A 19,338-nucleotide genomic window follows, 5' to 3' on the forward strand; every position below is an offset into this window, starting at 1 on the left:
TCAATTAATTCAATTCCTATGTGCCAGGAATTGGCTCATCCTCCCCCAAGCTGACATCTAAGGACGTATCAACTAAATTGTCCAAGGTATCAAGGGAATTGTCCAACCTGTTGCCTGTGAAGCTGCCCCTTGGAACTCAGATCAACTCACAACCTACATTTAGACTACAGGGCATCTGGACAATGACCTGACTATAATTTTGCTCTTACCACCTGGATTCTGGCTATTTTGAATCCTTTTTTGCAAGTAAACCCTCTAGGGACTGGGATTTTGTTGCTCTGTGGGTGTACTTGAACACTCTCCCTGTTTGCCGTTGCTTGAAATTGTCTTTCAAGTAAACTCCTTGGTGCGCATGCATTATGAGACTGGCTTGGAACAAGACAAGAAAGATTAATAAAAGGCAGTGGTTTCACATGATATCAAAGACAGAGATGGGTTACCCTTGAAGCCACCTTCGGCCTCAGATTTTAAAATCAGGAAAACAATTGTAAGATCTAAAATTCTCTCTCTCTCTCTCTCTCTCTCTCTCTCTCTCTCTCTCTCTCTCTCTATCTATATATATATGCGATTAAAAAGGTTAAAAATGTGAACCCTAGGGATATTCATAATAAAATATAAAAATGAACACTAGGGTAATAAAAACTAAGGAAGTTTTTAATAGGTTAAAACTATAAAAGTTTTAAAAAGCGCCAAGCTTTCGCCGTCACCTGCCGGCATCCTCAGGGCTGGCGTGCCAGAGAATGAGAAGGTCTTTTTATAGGCGTGCCGAGGTTTGCGCTCGGCTCCTTGATCTTGTTATGGGGCCTGATTGGTTCAGCCGTATGTAGTTGGCCTGCACTTTTTTTCTCTTCTTAGTTGTATTTTTATCCTCGTCCGTCTCCAGTTCTCCCAACCTCAGATTAGCTGAATGGCAATTCCAGTTATTTCGGTTGCTTTCATGTTCCGATCTCCCCTCAGGCTTGGGTGGTGGTGGACGTTCCAAGTTCCTTTCTCCACCCCGTTCTGTCCGGTTGCTACTTTTAGAGTCCCATATATTTCCGGTCTCAATGCTTTCGGTTTTAATATGTTTATCATCCTGGTAATCCCGTAAATTGTTACGAGTCTGGTGTAGCGTGGGGGGGTATTCCGCATGGTGGAGGGGTCGTCTCTTGTTCGTTGTCATGCCCAGCTGTCTCGCACGTGTCTTACTCCGAGTGCTCAATCCTGGGGGTGTGTGCACAGCCATCGAGGCGCGTCCCTCCTGGTTACAGTGTTCTTCCTCAGTTCTCCCCTTTTTTACCTTGTTGGAAGCGCTCGCGTATGTTCTATGGGAGTCCTCAGGATCGTCAGGTAGGGGGTATGACAGCTCGATCTCTCGCCCCCTGCCGCTCTCCGACTTTCCTTCCTCCTCTCTAACGGTATGTAGGGGTTCATCATCAACCACCTCCCGTGGTTTGTCCTCGTAGGAGCTGATCGTTCCAGCTGCATGGGGGGGGTCTTCTCCTCCTTTCCCGACCAGCTGCGATGTTTCTTTTGGTGTGTGGGCAGGCCATTGCGTTTGGTGATTCCTCCGCATTTCCACCTGCCGTATCTTCCCTCATCTCCTCTTTGTAGCCGGGGGTCCGGACCTTGGTTCCTGTCCCTCCCCTGATCTTCTGGGATTGCGGCAGTCCCGCGGGGATGGTCGAGGTGCCTCGCGTTTGTTTCCCTTCTTTCGAATTGCACCTGATTCGTTGGGCGGTGCGGGTGCTACCCAGATTGTTATCAGGCCGTCGGGGGTGTTGCCGCTGATTATTGGCACTCCATGATCTTAAGGCTAGATAGGATGGGCATAGATCAATGTGCCTATTAATAGACTTACTGTCTGAGAGCCATGCCTCTCTAAGGAGGCGGCCCCCTTTGGTGTTATCATTTGCCAATACACTGACGTCACTAAAGTTAAACTTATGGCCTAGATCCACCATATGGGCCCATATTTGGGAGTGACAGTCTCTCCTTCTCACTGCTAATTCGTGCTCGTGGACCCTGGTCTTAATGCGTTTAGCAGTCTCCCCAGTATAATTACATTGGCAGTCCGTACAGTCAATCCTATAGACGGCTGCTGATCTTTCGGTACTGGGGAGCGGGTCCTTAGGGCGCATTATGGCCGCTCGCAGTGTTTGGTTGGGTCTATGGGCCACCTGTATTTTGTGTGGTGCCAGGATCCTAGCTGTGGCTTCCGATACGTTATGGATATAGGGGAGGGCAATACGTGTGGTGGCTTGAGGCACGGGTTCTTGAGATGCAGGGTTACTCCGGAGTCCAGGTGGTCTCCTGAACTGATTAATGATTTTAACCGGGTAGCCGTTGCCTCTACATATTCGGAAGAGGTGGTTTCTCTCTTCTTTTTTGGCTTTGACGGTGCTGCAGTGTGTCTCCACTCGTTTGAATAGCGTCCTGACACAACTGGCTTTATGGGCCATCGGGTGATTACTCCTAAAGTGGAGAATCCTCTCTGTACACGTTGGTTTTCGGTATACCCTGGTAGCTAGACATCCATCCACCTGGCGCTGCACTAGTACATCCAAAAATGCTAGACTGCCCTGATCTTCTTCCTCCATGGTGAATTGGATGTCCGGGTATACCGAATTCAGGATGCCCATAAATTCAGTTTTGTGTCTTTTCTTAATGACCGCAAACGTATCATCCACATAGCGGGCCCAAAATTTTGGTTGGTGTTGGGCCATCGCTATGTGTTCCAGCTGCTGGAGTACCATCTCTGCAACCACACTAGAGATCGGCGACCCCATAGGTGTTCCTTTAATTTGCTCATATATAACCCCCTGGAAGGTGAAGTAGGTGTTAAGACATATTTCCATGAGCTTTACCAAGTCCTCCGTTTGAAGGGAGTCCTGGTGTTGCCCATGGTCTCCTTGGTTAAGCCGGTCTCTTAGGACCTCAACCGCAAGTTTCTGCGGGATGGACGTAAATAAAGAAACTACGTCAAAGGAGACCATGAGCTCATCCTCTTCTACCTTGTAATACGTGAGTCTTGTAATAACAATTTACCTGGGGTGGTGCATAACCTATCTTCAAGGGTGTTAAGCCAGCCACAGTTATCCCTACTGCAACGAGATGCAGGACACAACCTTAATGATGCGGATACACTGGACTTTGTGGCGGCATTAGAGCCCGCCCTACACCATACTGGGATAGGAGAGGAAACCAAGAATGTAATCAGGCAACAGGTCACGAGCCTAATTATGAGCCACAGACAAGTTTTATCGGCAGAGGAAAGGGTGGCTTTAAGCCAACTTAGAAAAGATGACACCATTGTCATCCTCCCAGCCGATAAGGGGAGGGCAACTGTCGTTTTAGACAAAGAGACATACGTAAGAAAGGCATTGGATTTACTCCAAGACGGTGCTGCCTATAGAGTGGTTAGTAAAGATCCCTCCACCACTTTGAGAAACCGTACTAACAAGCTCCTAGATGACCTCAAACGTAAGGGGAGGATGGGGGAAGAAGTGCTGAGAAGGATCCGCCCTGGTGACTCAGCACTCGCCAGATTCTATGGCTTACCTAAGATACATAAGCCCAATGTCCCCCTCCGCCCCATTGTAGCATTTAGGGGTACCCCCATCTCTGAACTTGCCAAGTGGCTGAGCGTTCGCATCGGCCACTTGGCAAGTAACAGCGACACCACCGTAAGATCGGCGGAAGAATTCCTCAATAGAATAAAAACCCTGAAGGTAGAAGAGGATGAGCTCATGGTCTCCTTTGACGTAGTTTCTTTATTTACGTCCATCCCGCAGAAACTTGCGGTTGAGGTCCTAAGAGACCGGCTTAACCAAGGAGACCATGGGCAACACCAGGACTCCCTTCAAACGGAGGACTTGGTAAAGCTCATGGAAATATGTCTTAACACCTACTTCACCTTCCAGGGGTTTATATATGAGCAAATTAAAGGAACACCTATGGGGTCGCCGATCTCTAGTGTGGTTGCAGAGATGGTACTCCAGCAGCTGGAACACATAGCGATGGCCCAATACCAACCAAAATTTTGGGCCCGCTATGTGGATGATACGTTTGCGGTCATTAAGAAAAGACACAAAACTGAATTTATGGGCATCCTGAATTCGGTATACCCGGACATCCAATTCACCATGGAGGAAGAAGATCAGGGCAGTCTAGCATTTTTGGATGTACTAGTGCAGCGCCAGGTGGATGGATGTCTAGCTACCAGGGTATACCGAAAACCAACGTGTACAGAGAGGATTCTCCACTTTAGGAGTAATCACCCGATGGCCCATAAAGCCAGTTGTGTCAGGACGCTATTCAAACGAGTGGAGACACACTGCAGCACCGTCAAAGCCAAAAAAGAAGAGAGAAACCACCTCTTCCGAATATGTAGAGGCAACGGCTACCCGGTTAAAATCATTAATCAGTTCAGGAGACCACCTGGACTCCGGAGTAACCCTGCATCTCAAGAACCCGTGCCTCAAGCCACCACACGTATTGCCCTCCCCTATATCCATAACGTATCGGAAGCCACAGCTAGGATCCTGGCACCACACAAAATACAGGTGGCCCATAGACCCAACCAAACACTGCGAGCGGCCATAATGCGCCCTAAGGACCCGCTCCCCAGTACCGAAAGATCAGCAGCCGTCTATAGGATTGACTGTACGGACTGCCAATGTAATTATACTGGGGAGACTGCTAAACGCATTAAGACCAGGGTCCACGAGCACGAATTAGCAGTGAGAAGGAGAGACTGTCACTCCCAAATATGGGCCCATATGGTGGATCTAGGCCATAAGTTTAACTTTAGTGACGTCAGTGTATTGGCAAATGATAACACCAAAGGGGGCCGCCTCCTTAGAGAGGCATGGCTCTCAGACAGTAAGTCTATTAATAGGCACATTGATCTATGCCCATCCTATCTAGCCTTAAGATCATGGAGTGCCAATAATCAGCGGCAACACCCCCGACGGCCTGATAACAATCTGGGTAGCACCCGCACCGCCCAACGAATCAGGTGCAATTCGAAAGAAGGGAAACAAACGCGAGGCACCTCGACCATCCCCGCGGGACTGCCGCAATCCCAGAAGATCAGGGGAGGGACAGGAACCAAGGTCCGGACCCCCGGCTACAAAGAGGAGATGAGGGAAGATACGGCAGGTGGAAATGCGGAGGAATCACCAAACGCAATGGCCTGCCCACACACCAAAAGAAACATCGCAGCTGGTCGGGAAAGGAGGAGAAGACCCCCCCATGCAGCTGGAACGATCAGCTCCTACGAGGACAAACCACGGGAGGTGGTTGATGATGAACCCCTACATACCGTTAGAGAGGAGGAAGGAAAGTCGGAGAGCGGCAGGGGGCGAGAGATCGAGCTGTCATACCCCCTACCTGACGATCCTGAGGACTCCCATAGAACATACGCGAGCGCTTCCAACAAGGTAAAAAAGGGGAGAACTGAGGAAGAACACTGTAACCAGGAGGGACGCGCCTCGATGGCTGTGCACACACCCCCAGGATTGAGCACTCGGAGTAAGACACGTGCGAGACAGCTGGGCATGACAACGAACAAGAGACGACCCCTCCACCATGCGGAATACCCCCCCACGCTACACCAGACTCGTAACAATTTACGGGATTACCAGGATGATAAACATATTAAAACCGAAAGCATTGAGACCGGAAATATATGGGACTCTAAAAGTAGCAACCGGACAGAACGGGGTGGAGAAAGGAACTTGGAACGTCCACCACCACCCAAGCCTGAGGGGAGATCGGAACATGAAAGCAACCGAAATAACTGGAATTGCCATTCAGCTAATCTGAGGTTGGGAGAACTGGAGACGGACGAGGATAAAAATACAACTAAGAAGAGAAAAAAAGCGCAGGCCAACTACACACGGCTGAACCAATCAGGCCCCATAACAAGATCAAGGAGCCGAGTGCAAACCTCGGCACGCCTATAAAAAGACCTTCTCATTCTCTGGCACGCCAGCCCTGAGGATGCCGGCAGGTGACGGCGAAAGCTTGGCGCTTTTTAAAACTTTTATAGTTTTAACCTATTAAAAACTTCCTTAGTTTTTATTACCCTAGTGTTCATTTTTATATTTTATTATATATATATATATATATATATATATATATATATATATATATATATATATATATATATATATATATATATATATATAAACGAATTCTTCATTTTTTTCTACAATTCAAGAGAAAAAAAATGGCTCCATGCGTTTTGTACCATCAGGCCATTATGCCCCTCAAAAAAAAAAAAAAAAAAAAAAGTTAAGCATAGCCCCTGGGCTATTAAAAGATTGCTTATATCTTAGGAATGAATAGACAACAAGATTTCAAGGTATGTGAAAATGCTGGTGGCAAAGGCTAAGCAAGAAGAGATCAGGCACAGGTAATTGCACAGAACAGATACACATTAATAGCTTGCTTGGTTTTTGACATATCCAAACACAGCATTATTGAAAGTCACAGGTTAAACGTAACTTCTGGTACAAGGAAATCATTCTAACCTTCTGGTAATCATTGTTTCTAAACCACATGACCCCCAATTCCTGGTTTCTTCTAGAGATCAATTCGAAACTGTTCTGCCATCTCATCTTTCTGCTCAGGAATAGCAATCAGCTTCCATTTTGGTTCAAGTGTAGATGTTGTACAAATATTGTTGTACGAATTATCTGGCAGCATCTATTTCACTTCTTTCTTGGTACCTTTATCAAATCCATGAGGTAAAACCTCTCAATTGTAACTTGCCAAGAGGATTTGTGTTAAATAAATAGCATTTAAAGAAAGCTATCTTGCAGGCTATACCTGTCAATTTCTTACAGTACCTAGCAGTGATAGATTAATTTTACACGACCACATAAACATTGTAAATCTCTTCAAATCATCAATACTATTCTTCTCTAGCAGTGTACTATCTCCAAGCTTTTTAAAATAAACCATGAACTCCATGAGCTTTGAACCAGAAGTCAAGCTAACCATGTGGTTTATATGCACGTTACCCATTTTTCTGTGATTTTATTGCATTTCCCACTATTACAAAGTCCATGGTCTCCAGGCCTGGAGTCTTCCCAGGATATAACGGCCTATTATTAAAGTAATTTTTTAAAGTGTTTTACTCTCCCTTGGAGTGATCTCATTCTTATTAAAGACTCTTTTCCACCATCAGATTGGGATGCCAATCTTATGCCTTTGAGTATGTTCTCCAAGAACCATAAGCTTGGGGGTATCTGAAACAAAGATAATCTTGATTTTTATTCATATATCAGTATATAGGAGGGACTGCTATGGAATTCAATATGTAAGATGTAAATTCTAGAAAATATAAATGCTATTCCAGCAAGTGTTGATTAAAAAGAGAATGTCTTATTTGCGAAACAAAGCACTTATTTCCATAGTATAGTTGCTTTTTGCCAGTCCCAAAGAAAAAATGAATTTTTAAAATTCCCATTCCTCTCTATGATCTGATGGATTTTCACTTTATACTCACCTGCATCCAGACTACCAGTTGCTGCTATCCAACCCACGACTGGCGGAACGGCACCAACCACAGCTCCTACCCATGTATTCACAATGCTAATTCTTTTTAGAGGCGTATAGCAGCAGGAATACAAGAAAATGTTGAAGGCTCCTAAGGCACCAATAAGAGGATTTACTCCAAGGATCAGCAAGGTTATTGCTGGAACTGCACAGCAGATTCCGAAGGAGACAGCAAGTAGAGGACTGTTTAAAAACAAGAACAAAGAATTAGGAAGATATCAGTAAAGGATCTAAGACCAACATCTATTAGCATTTTTTCTTGTCCTAAACTTTTCATATTTTTTAAGTTCAGTGATGACAATGAGCATCTATAGAAGGGTATATCTTTGGTGGTATACTAAGTAAGCAGCAAAAGTGACAGGCAGGTGAAAAAGAAAGGCAAAACACATTGCATCCTTACTGTACTTTGCTTCCTTGTTTTTTACACAGCACGATGAAAATGTGGGAAATATGGTGAATCTCTGGAGGCAGATTAAGTAGGTAGATGGAAATATATGTGATTTGCGTTAAATATTATCATGCATTAAGTATCCATCCTGAAATTCTAATGTTGCTTGTACATAGTTATAGACATATTTTCTGTACTAAATTTTAATTAACCATTTATAGAAAGCTGTACTCAAAATGTACTGCCCTGGAAAAAAAATAATTTATCAAAACTCTATAAACCTAAACTATGGATTTCATTAGTCTTCCAGCCATAACAGTGTCAACTCTCAAAAGCACAGAAGAAATTATTTTTAATAACACATCTAAACATTTGGTGTGGATTTTTATAGTTTCATACAGACCATTTATAGTGTTTATTTAGAATCGCAAAATAACCCCAGGACCAGCTCGGCATAAATCTTGTTAGAATGCTAAGAAGGAAGAGATATCTGCCTTTAATTTAACTTTTAATTAAATGGACCAGGCCAACAATTTGATAAACTGAAACATAATTTGACCCATTTTACAAGCCCAACTGTGGATTTTGGTAATTTAATTTAGCGGATTGCAATGTTTATTACATTTTTTTCACAAGCTTTGGAGCCAAGAAAATTATACACAGCTTTCAATGAAAACATGTGAAACACTAAAAACAGGGACCTAATTTGATACCACAGTGTAAACTATGGCAAAATATTGTTATATGACAAGCTCTATTGTGTGAACCCATCACTTGCAAATGGAGGCAAGCCTACTGATTGATTAATTCTGCCTCAACAGGATGTCTGAACTGACCCCAATTCAAGCCATTAGCAAATGTTAAAGATCATATTTTTGCTGAATGGGCTGAAGAGAAGGAAGGACTCTAACAAGAAAGAAGAAGCAGTCTGCACTTTTGTTTATTGCTCTGGATTTTACAGATATTTTGCTGCACAAAAGCAATAATTAAACAATTTTTCTTCTTACAGTAGAAACAGAAAACAGTAAATAGGATCATAGCCCTGTTGGAATTCTGTCTCCCTTGATTATAGGTCCTGTACAGTCAGACATTAAGGTTGGGAGGAAGGCTGCTGTGATCATTGAGTGACTGGTACCATTGTTCCAGAGGTGAATGACTGTGGGTGTCTGTGGCTGAAACTGGGCTTAAGGTTCATTATTAGTCATGAAGCGTTAAATACAAGAGTTAAAACTGATTGTTTCTTTTAATAGTTAAATTGTCTCAATTTATTCTATCCTGAAATCATAGAATTCGTTTTTTTTTTAAAAAATGTTTATTTCCAAATATCTGCTTTGCAACCTCTGCATGAGAGAAACAAATGTAATGCTTTGATTTATATTCCTGCTTATAATTCAGTAGAGCAAATGCAAGTTATGTAATGCAGCTTCTGAAAATAATCTTTTCAAAATAATCTTAACAGTACACATGAACATATACAAATACTAATCAAGGTATCATTAAGATTTACTGATATTATGCAAAGTGAGATTCCACAAATAAAGCCAGCAGCTATCATAAATCTCTCTTTAATGTCAGTAAAGTGAGAGTCTTCAGGCTGAGTGAGAGAAACTGATTTTGCCTCTTTGTTTAGTTCTCAGAATAGTAACGGGTCTTTTTCACACTGGACTTTATAATTGATTCAACCTATAAAAATATATTTTTTTCAAGAGTTTATAAAATGAGGTATGAGATTAAAGATTAACACACACCCTACCCAAATTCTTTATGTGAGCCTAAAAGACTTTAAATGAGGCCAGCTACACTGATCAACAAACATGTGTAGATTTCTTATGTGTGCTTTACAATTCTTATTTAATGTAATTAAATAAATCACATTGCTGTAAATCAATGGTATGCAATGGGTGATTCTTCAAATGGAGCAGCTTCCATCTCCCATCCCATTGGCCTTTCTAGTTAGGAGTTCATAAGAAGAGTCTGAACATCTGGACAGTTAAACAGTACCCAACATTGCATTCATGGTTTGCCCAAATATTTTTCAATATATGGATGCTGTTATGTGTCTAGATTCTGAAAACACCAATATAGTAATAATAATACAGATCATTCCAGGAATAATTTTTTTAAAAGAAGAAGAAAAAAGCTGTTTTTGTAGCTTCACAAGAAAGTTACCAGATCCTCAGGCACTAGACCATTTTTTTGCAATTTAATTGTTACCAGGTGCACTTCCCCTTTAAGCAGATCCTTCTGTTTCCAAACATTGAGCTGGGAGGTTTGGATGATTGTCAAAATCAAAGACAAGAGAATACTGTAGTGGTCAAATTTTGTTGGGAGAACTGTACCAAAATCCAAGTTTTTCCCCTTGGCATTTTATCATTTAGCTGTAGTATGACTGGAGTTGATGTAAAATGTTGAGAGTCAAATCCCTATTAAAACATCAAGATCAATGACAGTTTAGGACAGGGTGTCAAACTGCTGGCCTATAGGCTGCAGGCGCCATGCCGGAACCGCGCCCATCCCAGCTCTGGCAATAAGGAAAAAGTCATGTGATATTGCAAGTTTGACATCCCTGGTTTAGGACAATTTCCCCTAACATACTCCAGAAAAATCTGAGAGGACAAAATGGGGTTGTTCCATGTTTGCTGCCTGAATGATATCAATGAAAAGTAACAGATTAAAAAAAATGCAAATTAACTATGGGAATTGTTTTTTATCTATATGTTTTGATTTTAAATAAAAGCTAAGAGGCTAATAATTATAGCATTTGGTCCAAATTACAAGATATGTAATTCCATGGAAGAAACTGAGTAGAAAAGATGAAGAAAACACCTCAAAATTAGGATTACTCAAAAGAGGTACATCACACTGAGCAGGAAAATTCATGAAGCACCTTCCTTTAAATAATTAAAGAAGCCACATCTTTTTTCAGGCTTATAAGGAGTCATAAGCCAGTCCTGGCTGTCTCAAGTTAGTTTTGCATGCATAACCACTTGGAAAAATGTTGTGACAGCTTTAATGATTTAAAGGGCTTACACAGCTTAATAAATACCTGGTGTTATCAAAATTGTGTATAAAAAAAGGACCACTGAAACTCAGAGCTTCTATGATTGTGCATGTAAAATATTTTAATTTGACATCCTCTCCTGAAATGAAAGTATCAAGATTTTGCCTTGTACAGTGAGATGGGTGGCATATAAATTTAATAAATAAAAAAAACCTGGATACTAGTTCAAAGATTACTTTATCTTTCACCTTTGATGATAATTAATTAATAAGCCATGACAACTGACTTGTTTCCATAAATGAAAACTTAATAAGGTCTTAGAAGCATGCTTATCTAATAATTTTTGAGAAATCAAGTAGCAAGTTAAGATTTCATTCAATTGAACAGTAGCTTTCTTTAAGTACCTTACAGTGCAATTAATATGCTATAATCTATTTATCTCTAAATCAAAACCCACACCTTCAATAGTGTTGAAGGTTTTGAAGGGCATTAATGATACAGTATAATATACATACTGTTGCTATTTTGAATCTCTCTCAGAGTAAAAATACAGTATCATGCCACCTGATGCACATTAAATCCAAAAGACAATGTTAACCAGAATCTTTATCTTCTGAATAGGCAAAATTTTTCAAAAATCTGATATGTTTTATTTATAATTATATGCACTAAACTCTCCCTGAGCATGTTTATAGCAGGGAAATGTAAATGGTCAAAAAGAATTGTTTTTCTGGTTCCATGAGGTTACAGAAGTCATCTACTTTAATGGGCTAAACAGCTTTGGATCACTGGTCAAAATAAATAATTTTCCACATTTTACAAATTCATCTCAGTGAAGGGCTGATTATTCTGTGTGGAAAAAACACTGTCACAGGATTACACTATGACTGAAACATTCTTAAACGAACACAGGTAATAGTCTGTGATGGGGCTGGTTAAAATTTACCCTCCCATAAAAGCTACTATATACAAATGTATTTGATACAGCAATAGGTGACTCACTCACAAGTGGAGCTTAATAATAGAAGCTATTTATACTGTCAGTATATAAACCTTGAAACATTTTCTACCTGAAATAAATACCTGCATTTTGTATAAGATGGAACATTTTCTCTCACAAAACACTGACTATCCAACACTTAATTCTAGAAAGAAAAAATTCAACTCAGGTTCAAAGTCTACAGTAGAGAGACAGAGAGAAAAAGAGCAAGTTTACTCTGGCAAATTCAATGCAATCACTGTTAAAAGTATTTGTGTGACAGTGACAGACCCCGCAGGGTACAATATGTTCCATTTCCCTAAGTGTAACATCTGTTCAGTTGACAAGTCTCAAGCAGATTTTTCTGTTTGCAGGCATAGCCTGGAACCTGATAATCCAGCTGGTGTATTCTGCTTCTAAATCACCAATTGTAACAAAATAGTAATCAAGAATTATGACAAATCTTTGATGCAGGATGAACGGGATATATTCTGTACACTTAAGATAAGGAAAAGGCAGTCAAAGCTAGTTTGCATCAATAAAATATGGAAATCTCAAGCAAACATATACAGCTTTTTCTGACATTCCTCTGAACCATCTCCACTTATTCCCACAGTGCCAAAAGGCAAACAACTAGGTCTTGCTGAAAACAGAAGTGGATAATTATTTTATAGAACAGATTATTTTAATTTACTTTCATAATGTTTCAATGAACATCAATGAACCTTCATGGTACTACTAGTTACTCAAAGCACAGCATGTCATATCCTACATTCTTCTAAACTCTATTTGAAAAAAGGTACCAAGGCATAGCAGAGACATGTTTTTTGATTATACAGTGGTTAACAATGAAAATACTTCAGAAATTAAATTATGAACATTAATCTTGTTTATTCTAAAGACAGCAGCTCTTTAAGATAATAAACACAGACTTGGAAGACATAACTCCTTTAATCTTTTGTTTCTTCTCTCACAATGTTACACTATTTCCAGATGGATTCTTTTGAAAGAGTCAATATGCAAGACATCAAAAACAAACAAGCAAACAACCTAAAAAATACAGAAGAGAAGAACAGAACAGGATTTTTCAAACCTTTCTTTCCACAATACACAGTCTCGCTTTGACAGCATCTATAGTAATTGAAACCCAAACTTATATATTTGTAGTCTCACCCTTTTATTTATTTAAATCAGTGGTTCTCAACCTGTGGGTCGGGACCCCATTTGGGGTCGAACGACCATTTCATGGGGGTCGCCAAACAACGCAGTCCGCCATTTTTCCCCCCCTTTTCCTTAGCTGTGCTACTCCCTTTTATTCTATTGGCTTTTGAAAGCCAATAGAATAGACTCTCTTGAATAGAGTCTAATTCTATTGGCTTTCAAAGCCAATAGGAATTGTCCAGGCTGTCTCTGCCCTGCTGAGCCCACCAAAAGTCCCATTCTGCAAATGGTGCTGCACCAGTTGAGTAGTCCTCGACTTACGACTGGTTGAGTAGTCCTCGATTTACGACCGGTTGGGGGTCGCGGCATTAAAAAGGTTGAGAACCACTGATTTAAATAGAATCACCAATCCTTGTGGCTAAGAAAAGCTACTCAATGGCCTAAAGCAATTATAAATGACTACAAAAGTAGATAACATCAAATCAAAAGTCCTTGCCCTGACTCAAGTTTTATTTCATTTGCATAAAAAAGTGCCTGGTTAACTACTATAAGAAATGATGCTGTTCTTGTATTTTATTTTGTAAGTATTAAATTATGCCCCTACCCCTTTCTTTTTTATGCTATATCCCTGCCAGGTTTTCTCATTTATTCCTGGCCTCTTTTTCCGGGCCTGACCACTTTTTGAGTGCAATCTTGGCCTGCCAAAATGTGGAAACCTGAATACCACATTTGGTGCATTAAAAAGCTGACTGGCTCTGCTCTGTAACAACAGAACAAACCAGATATTAGCTGGGCAACCACAGCAATTGTGAGATCTGCAATGGTCAATTGTATGAAGCGTATCTTTAATTAACATCTTGGGGTCCTCATGTTTGTGACTTGGTATGCTGTTACCTTGTGTTCACCCACAGAACAAGCTACTGACTGGTGAATGATAATGAAGAAAGCATTTGTAACAAATTAAGAAGTCACCACAAACATGAGAATCCTGGCACTTCCTCAGTGCTGAAAGCACATGCTAACTTGATCCGCATACCATTTCAGGCAGTTATATTTATATGTAATATAATGCAAACCACATTTACCAGCATTTTCAGGTTTGAAAAATACCACAGCAGTAATGATAAAGTGAAACTAATATGGAAGAAATACCCCTCCCCTCCATACTAATACTTATTTCATGGAAGATTATTTTTATTTACAATGAAAGAAAACAAAGAGAAAAAAACCCCCAAGCCCATAAATTTAACTCATGCACTGTCAAAATTACAGGAGATTTATCTGGCAACTGCATAAAATACTGCCATTCATATATCAATCTTAAGCTTTAAATTATTATTAAAAAGTGTCCATTATGCTTCTCATTTAATGAAACTTAAAGGTGGCGTTTAATACAACTTAAAGGTGGCACTTCCAGAATGTTCAACACAAATGAGGCAAATACGTTTTAACATTCAATTAGTGGATTTAATCAGAAATTTTGTTCATGACTAATGAGATATATCTTCCAATTAAAAGGAAAACATAGTCTAAGCCTGAGCAGTAGTAATTTATTGCTAGAGCCACCTCTTCTTCGATGGTGGGCACATATAGGAAGTAACAATGACATCCTTTAAGGGAAAGAACACTGTTATTGCACTTTCTCTGGGTTTTTAATGTTTATGAATGAGCAGGAAAACTGACACCAGATCTGCTCTTTGCAAAGACACAAAATTACATTAACCCAAAGTGTAATGAAGTAAAAGGGCACGCATTTAAGCAAACAAAATAGGCATTACTGAAAGGGGGAGGGGGAGAATACTAATATACATATTCACTAATTCCTCCAGTCACTCATGCAAAAAGGTTCATGACTCATGAAAAGGACTGGAGACTGTTTGGTTTTAAAATTGAAATGCAAAACTAAATTACAGTTTTAATTGAGAACTCAAGTCTCCTTCAATCAATCCAGAGGCTTTGGGTTCCTCTCCACCACACATGCCTACAGCATGAGAAATGGTGCTGTCTTAGGTGAGGGTGGAAAAGAATGAGAAGATCTCAAAGTTCTTCTCCTAGGATTTCTGAAAATCTTTATTTACTTACCTATGCAAATAACTATATAGTATGCTGACTTTGCTTTCTGGACATGTAGACTTTATCAGTCGTCACAACACGGGACTTAATATAAATCAGGAAAGTAAAGATAATGCAAAAAGTCCTTTATGCATGTTTGAAAGAAAATTATGCAGCTTAGCTGAATATTTCACCTCAGAGAATAGAAACTGAGTAAAGCAAATAATGAATTCCTGACTTGTTTTTGCCACAATCTATCCATTTTTTATTGTTCTGTATACACTGGCATAAGGATGCAAAAATACCCAACTTGGCTGAAAAGTTTAAATCTATGAAATAAGAGAGGTCACTTTTAACATCCTAGGCTGCTGCACTTTTATTTCAGTGAAAGAGAAATCTCCAAGACTGAGCAATCAATACATTATTATTAGTCTAATTTCTCACTTTCATCTAATATGAAGAAAACAATTACCAACAGAAGAGATAATGTATAATGATACTGTATGTAAATAGGAAGCAAGCCACACTCTCTTGCACTGATGATGCTACCTAGTTGGGTAATAAAATGTCTGCAAGCAAACCGCTAATCTCAGAAAATACCAAGGGCTCCATAGAAAACAATATTCAAAGTTACTGAATATAGCCATTGTCACTGTAATGTTTCCTTTCCTGTTAGCAAATATTTTGTACTGATATCAGGACAAAGAACTTTCTAGAAATCTTCAAAATTAACATGAATTTTTTTTTGGGGGGGGGGAAATTATTCTGTTTTGGAGAGAATTTAACTCTGAAATTCCAGGATTTATTGCTCACAGTTGTGTACTGGACAGTTCCAATAAGCTCCTGGCTCAAGTTCTAGTTGGCTGGGAATGATCTGTTTTATTTTGTTTAAATGATAGATTAATAAATACAATATATTTTTAAAATATATTTCTGTAATTGTTATGAGTGCTGAGTGTCTCCTTTATAGAGATAGCACACAAATCCAGTAATGAAAGTATATCAACTAATTTTAAAAGTTAATCGGGGTTAAGAACAGGGGAGAAAATTTTCTCATCGGATATGCCTACTTTAAACACTTCATTAATAAGCAAAAAGACTGGGACTATAAACATATTATTCTGACATTTGCACTTTTAAAAATGTATGCCAACTGCATAGGTTTCAATACATGGCCCTATATTACCATGTATTACCAATATTCAGGCAGATCTTTGTTTCCATTATCGTAAGTATGGAATATGATCTGTAAACTGAGAAATCTGAGGAAAATAAATGTGATAGAATTACCGATATTTGATTAAATCAGACAGCTGTAGAGAGGAAGATACACCAACCAATTCAGAAGCATCACCCCTACTAAGGCATAGTGGTATTGTATGCTAAAATGGCATACAATACAGCCAATACATTCCCATTTACATTCATCTTAATATAACAGCTAACAAGATGCTTTATTTTGTTAAGGAATAAAGTGGAATCCAGAAAAACTCATTAAGTAAAGTAAAGGCCTTTATGCTTAAAAGCACTTAAGGAAGGAATTTTGACAAACATCATAATATTTAATCTCCTGATAAAGGTTTAACAACTTCAATTGTTTAGAAAGCAGAAATGTCTTTGATGTGCAAAGACTTAGAAAGGAAGAATAGTTGAGCTGCTAATACCTCTGATAGTGTATGTGGGAATCTAGTCTCATCAGTGATAAACTGAAGTATTCTTGACTCATACTGAAATAATCTGGCTGAGATGAAAGAAGCATAATAAAGGCTAAAATCTTCAACAAAAAGGGCTAATTTGCACTGTATATATGCACAAAGGCTTTTGAATAAAAATAAAGACATTTTAAGAATTATTAATTGAATATCTGCTTTCAGTTACATTTGGATAGTGTGGTAGCTAAATAATATGAATGCTTGATAGACTTCTGTATATGCATAGACATAGTAGAACAATGACTGAAATTATTGTAGAAATATATTTCTCAAGTTCTGAAGAAAACTGAAGAGCCAAATTATATGTTTTTTTTTATTATATTTTTCTTTTAATATACCGTAGTATTGAACACCTCCAAATTTCAGATGAGCAGGGGCGGTGTGTACAACAATTTGTGCTTTATTAATAGATCAGTTTTTAATAAAAATCAAATTACAGGATTTAGCATTATTTTAGATTAGATTATGTTCTTTAATCCCACCTTTATTATTTTTATAAATAACTCAAGGCAGCAAGCATACCTGATATTCCTTCCTCCTATTTTTCTCACAATAGCAACTCTATAAAGAGTTGGATTTTGTGTGTGTGTGTGTGTGTGTGTGTGTGTGTGAAAGAGAGAGAGAGAGAGAGAGATTGTTTTCGCAATAGCAATAGCACTTAAGACTTATATACCACTTCACAATGCTTTACAGCCCTTTCTAAGCGGTTTACAGAGTCAGCATATTGCCCCCAACAATATGGGTCCTCAGAGAAGTAGCAGAAGTAGGCTGCAGTACTGCATTCTAACCATTGTGTCACCATGGCTTCATATGTGAAGTTAGAGAACGTTAAGCTAATCAAAAATACATAATAAAAGTATCATCTTCTTGCAGTGTCATTTTTCTTCAAGCATTAAGTATAACCTCATGGAGTAAAACAAGATGAAAAAGCTAATCTACAGCTTTTCTATTTTATAATAGGCTTTTAGATTTTCTTGTAGCTAAGAACAGCAAATGCGTTTGTTTCATTCTCAGAAACTTATTAGCTAGAAGAAATATTCTCATTGCCAACATTCCCCAAAAAGATGTTTTGTAGACTATGGGCTATTTGAGCTCCATGAAAGTCATTATTTTACCTCTGATCAATGATTTAAAGTAATTGCAACAAAGAAGCAGTCTGGAACAATGGCATAATAGTGGTGGGAAATGGAAATCTGATTCTTAACTTCCCTACTCTACTGCAAAATTATATGTCTCAGGGATCTATGCACCAAAAGACTTCAAAACCATGAATAGAGGTCCCCAATATTTACCTACTCACAAATATGGAAATATGAAATATGACAGCACTTTAATTCTGTGAAACAAGTGAGGTATATACCCACACACAGAGACAGACAGACATATACACACATGTATGTGAATATGTGTGTGTACATCTGTATCTATTCATTGTCTGTCTGCCTGCCTGCCTGCCTACCTGCCTACCTACTTACCTACCTATCTATCTGATTTGTATCAAAAGTAAGCTATGTATCAAACATATTGCATTATCACTGTTTTCCATACAAAAAGGTTTATTACCATTTAACAACTGATTTCTGAGTCAATATATTATAAAGGCTACAACAATGAACCAGTTTGAATTTTTATTCAGAAATTCTGAGTAATAGCCAACATTTTATGAAGACACCTTTGCTCATATAGTGACTGAGACTTTTTCTGTTTCCCACTGTCACTTGTTCACCTCTAAATTGTTTCCCACCCCCCCAGGAATAGTTTGTGTGGATTCTGGGGGTTAAAGGAAAGAGTGGTAATCTGTTTCACTCTGTTACATCAAGAGTAGATGTTTATAAGAAACCATCTTTTAAAAGCCACTTCTTTTGATTGCTGCTATTAAAAACCAATTCAACTGACAGAACTGTGGCTGAGAAAAACAAATATCTCTTGGATTCCTGACATGGCATTTTTAGTCCAAAGTTGCCAGCTTCCCTTTCTTTGCAAAGAAATTTGTATTGGCTACATTAAAATATCACGTATCTATGTAAATTCATTTCTTTCTCTCTAAACAAGGAAACAGATAATATATGACATCCCAGCTTTGCTGTCAGAGAGTATATAAGCTGTTGTTTGAAAATGTAATTGACCCTGCATTTTAACCAAACTGAAGGCAATTAGTTTTCCCAGATCTTAACCAATCTCAGTTGCAGATGTTCCATCTCCTTTGCCCAGAATTACAGATGTTAGCAACTTTATAAACAAATCAGCCTGGTTTAAAGAAGCCAATTATTTCTCAAAAAATAGCCTCATCTCTCTAAATTTTTACATTACAACCATTTTTAAGAATATTTCATTTCTTTTTTTAAAATTATGAGTTTCAATGTTTGCATTTTTGCATTTATATTTTTGAACTTGGATTTTTTAAAAATTTGCTATAATTATCATTGCTATCATTGTTTCTTGTTTTTCATGCTGTTCTTAGATAGATTTTTCAATGGTTTCTATTTATTTATACACC

The 19,338-nt window shown here is 38.9% G+C and overlaps 1 protein-coding gene across 2 annotated transcripts in view; it reads right to left on the reverse strand.

Annotated features, from left to right (window-relative positions):
* LOC120306619 (protoheme IX farnesyltransferase, mitochondrial) overlaps window positions 1–19,338 on the reverse strand; it is a 123,032-nt gene that overhangs the window by 13,056 nt on the left and 90,638 nt on the right. For both annotated transcript variants that reach the window (XM_039340206.1, XM_039340205.1), the window contains one exon: window positions 7,499–7,731. In XM_039340206.1, the coding sequence (XP_039196140.1) occupies window positions 7,499–7,731 (233 nt within the window). The remainder of the gene's footprint in view (window positions 1–7,498; window positions 7,732–19,338) is intronic.

This window comes from Crotalus tigris, unplaced genomic scaffold, assembly GCF_016545835.1.
Source record: "Crotalus tigris isolate CLP2741 ecotype Arizona unplaced genomic scaffold, ASM1654583v1 scf7180000017742.2353718, whole genome shotgun sequence".
Taxonomy (NCBI): Eukaryota; Metazoa; Chordata; class Lepidosauria; order Squamata; family Viperidae; genus Crotalus; species Crotalus tigris.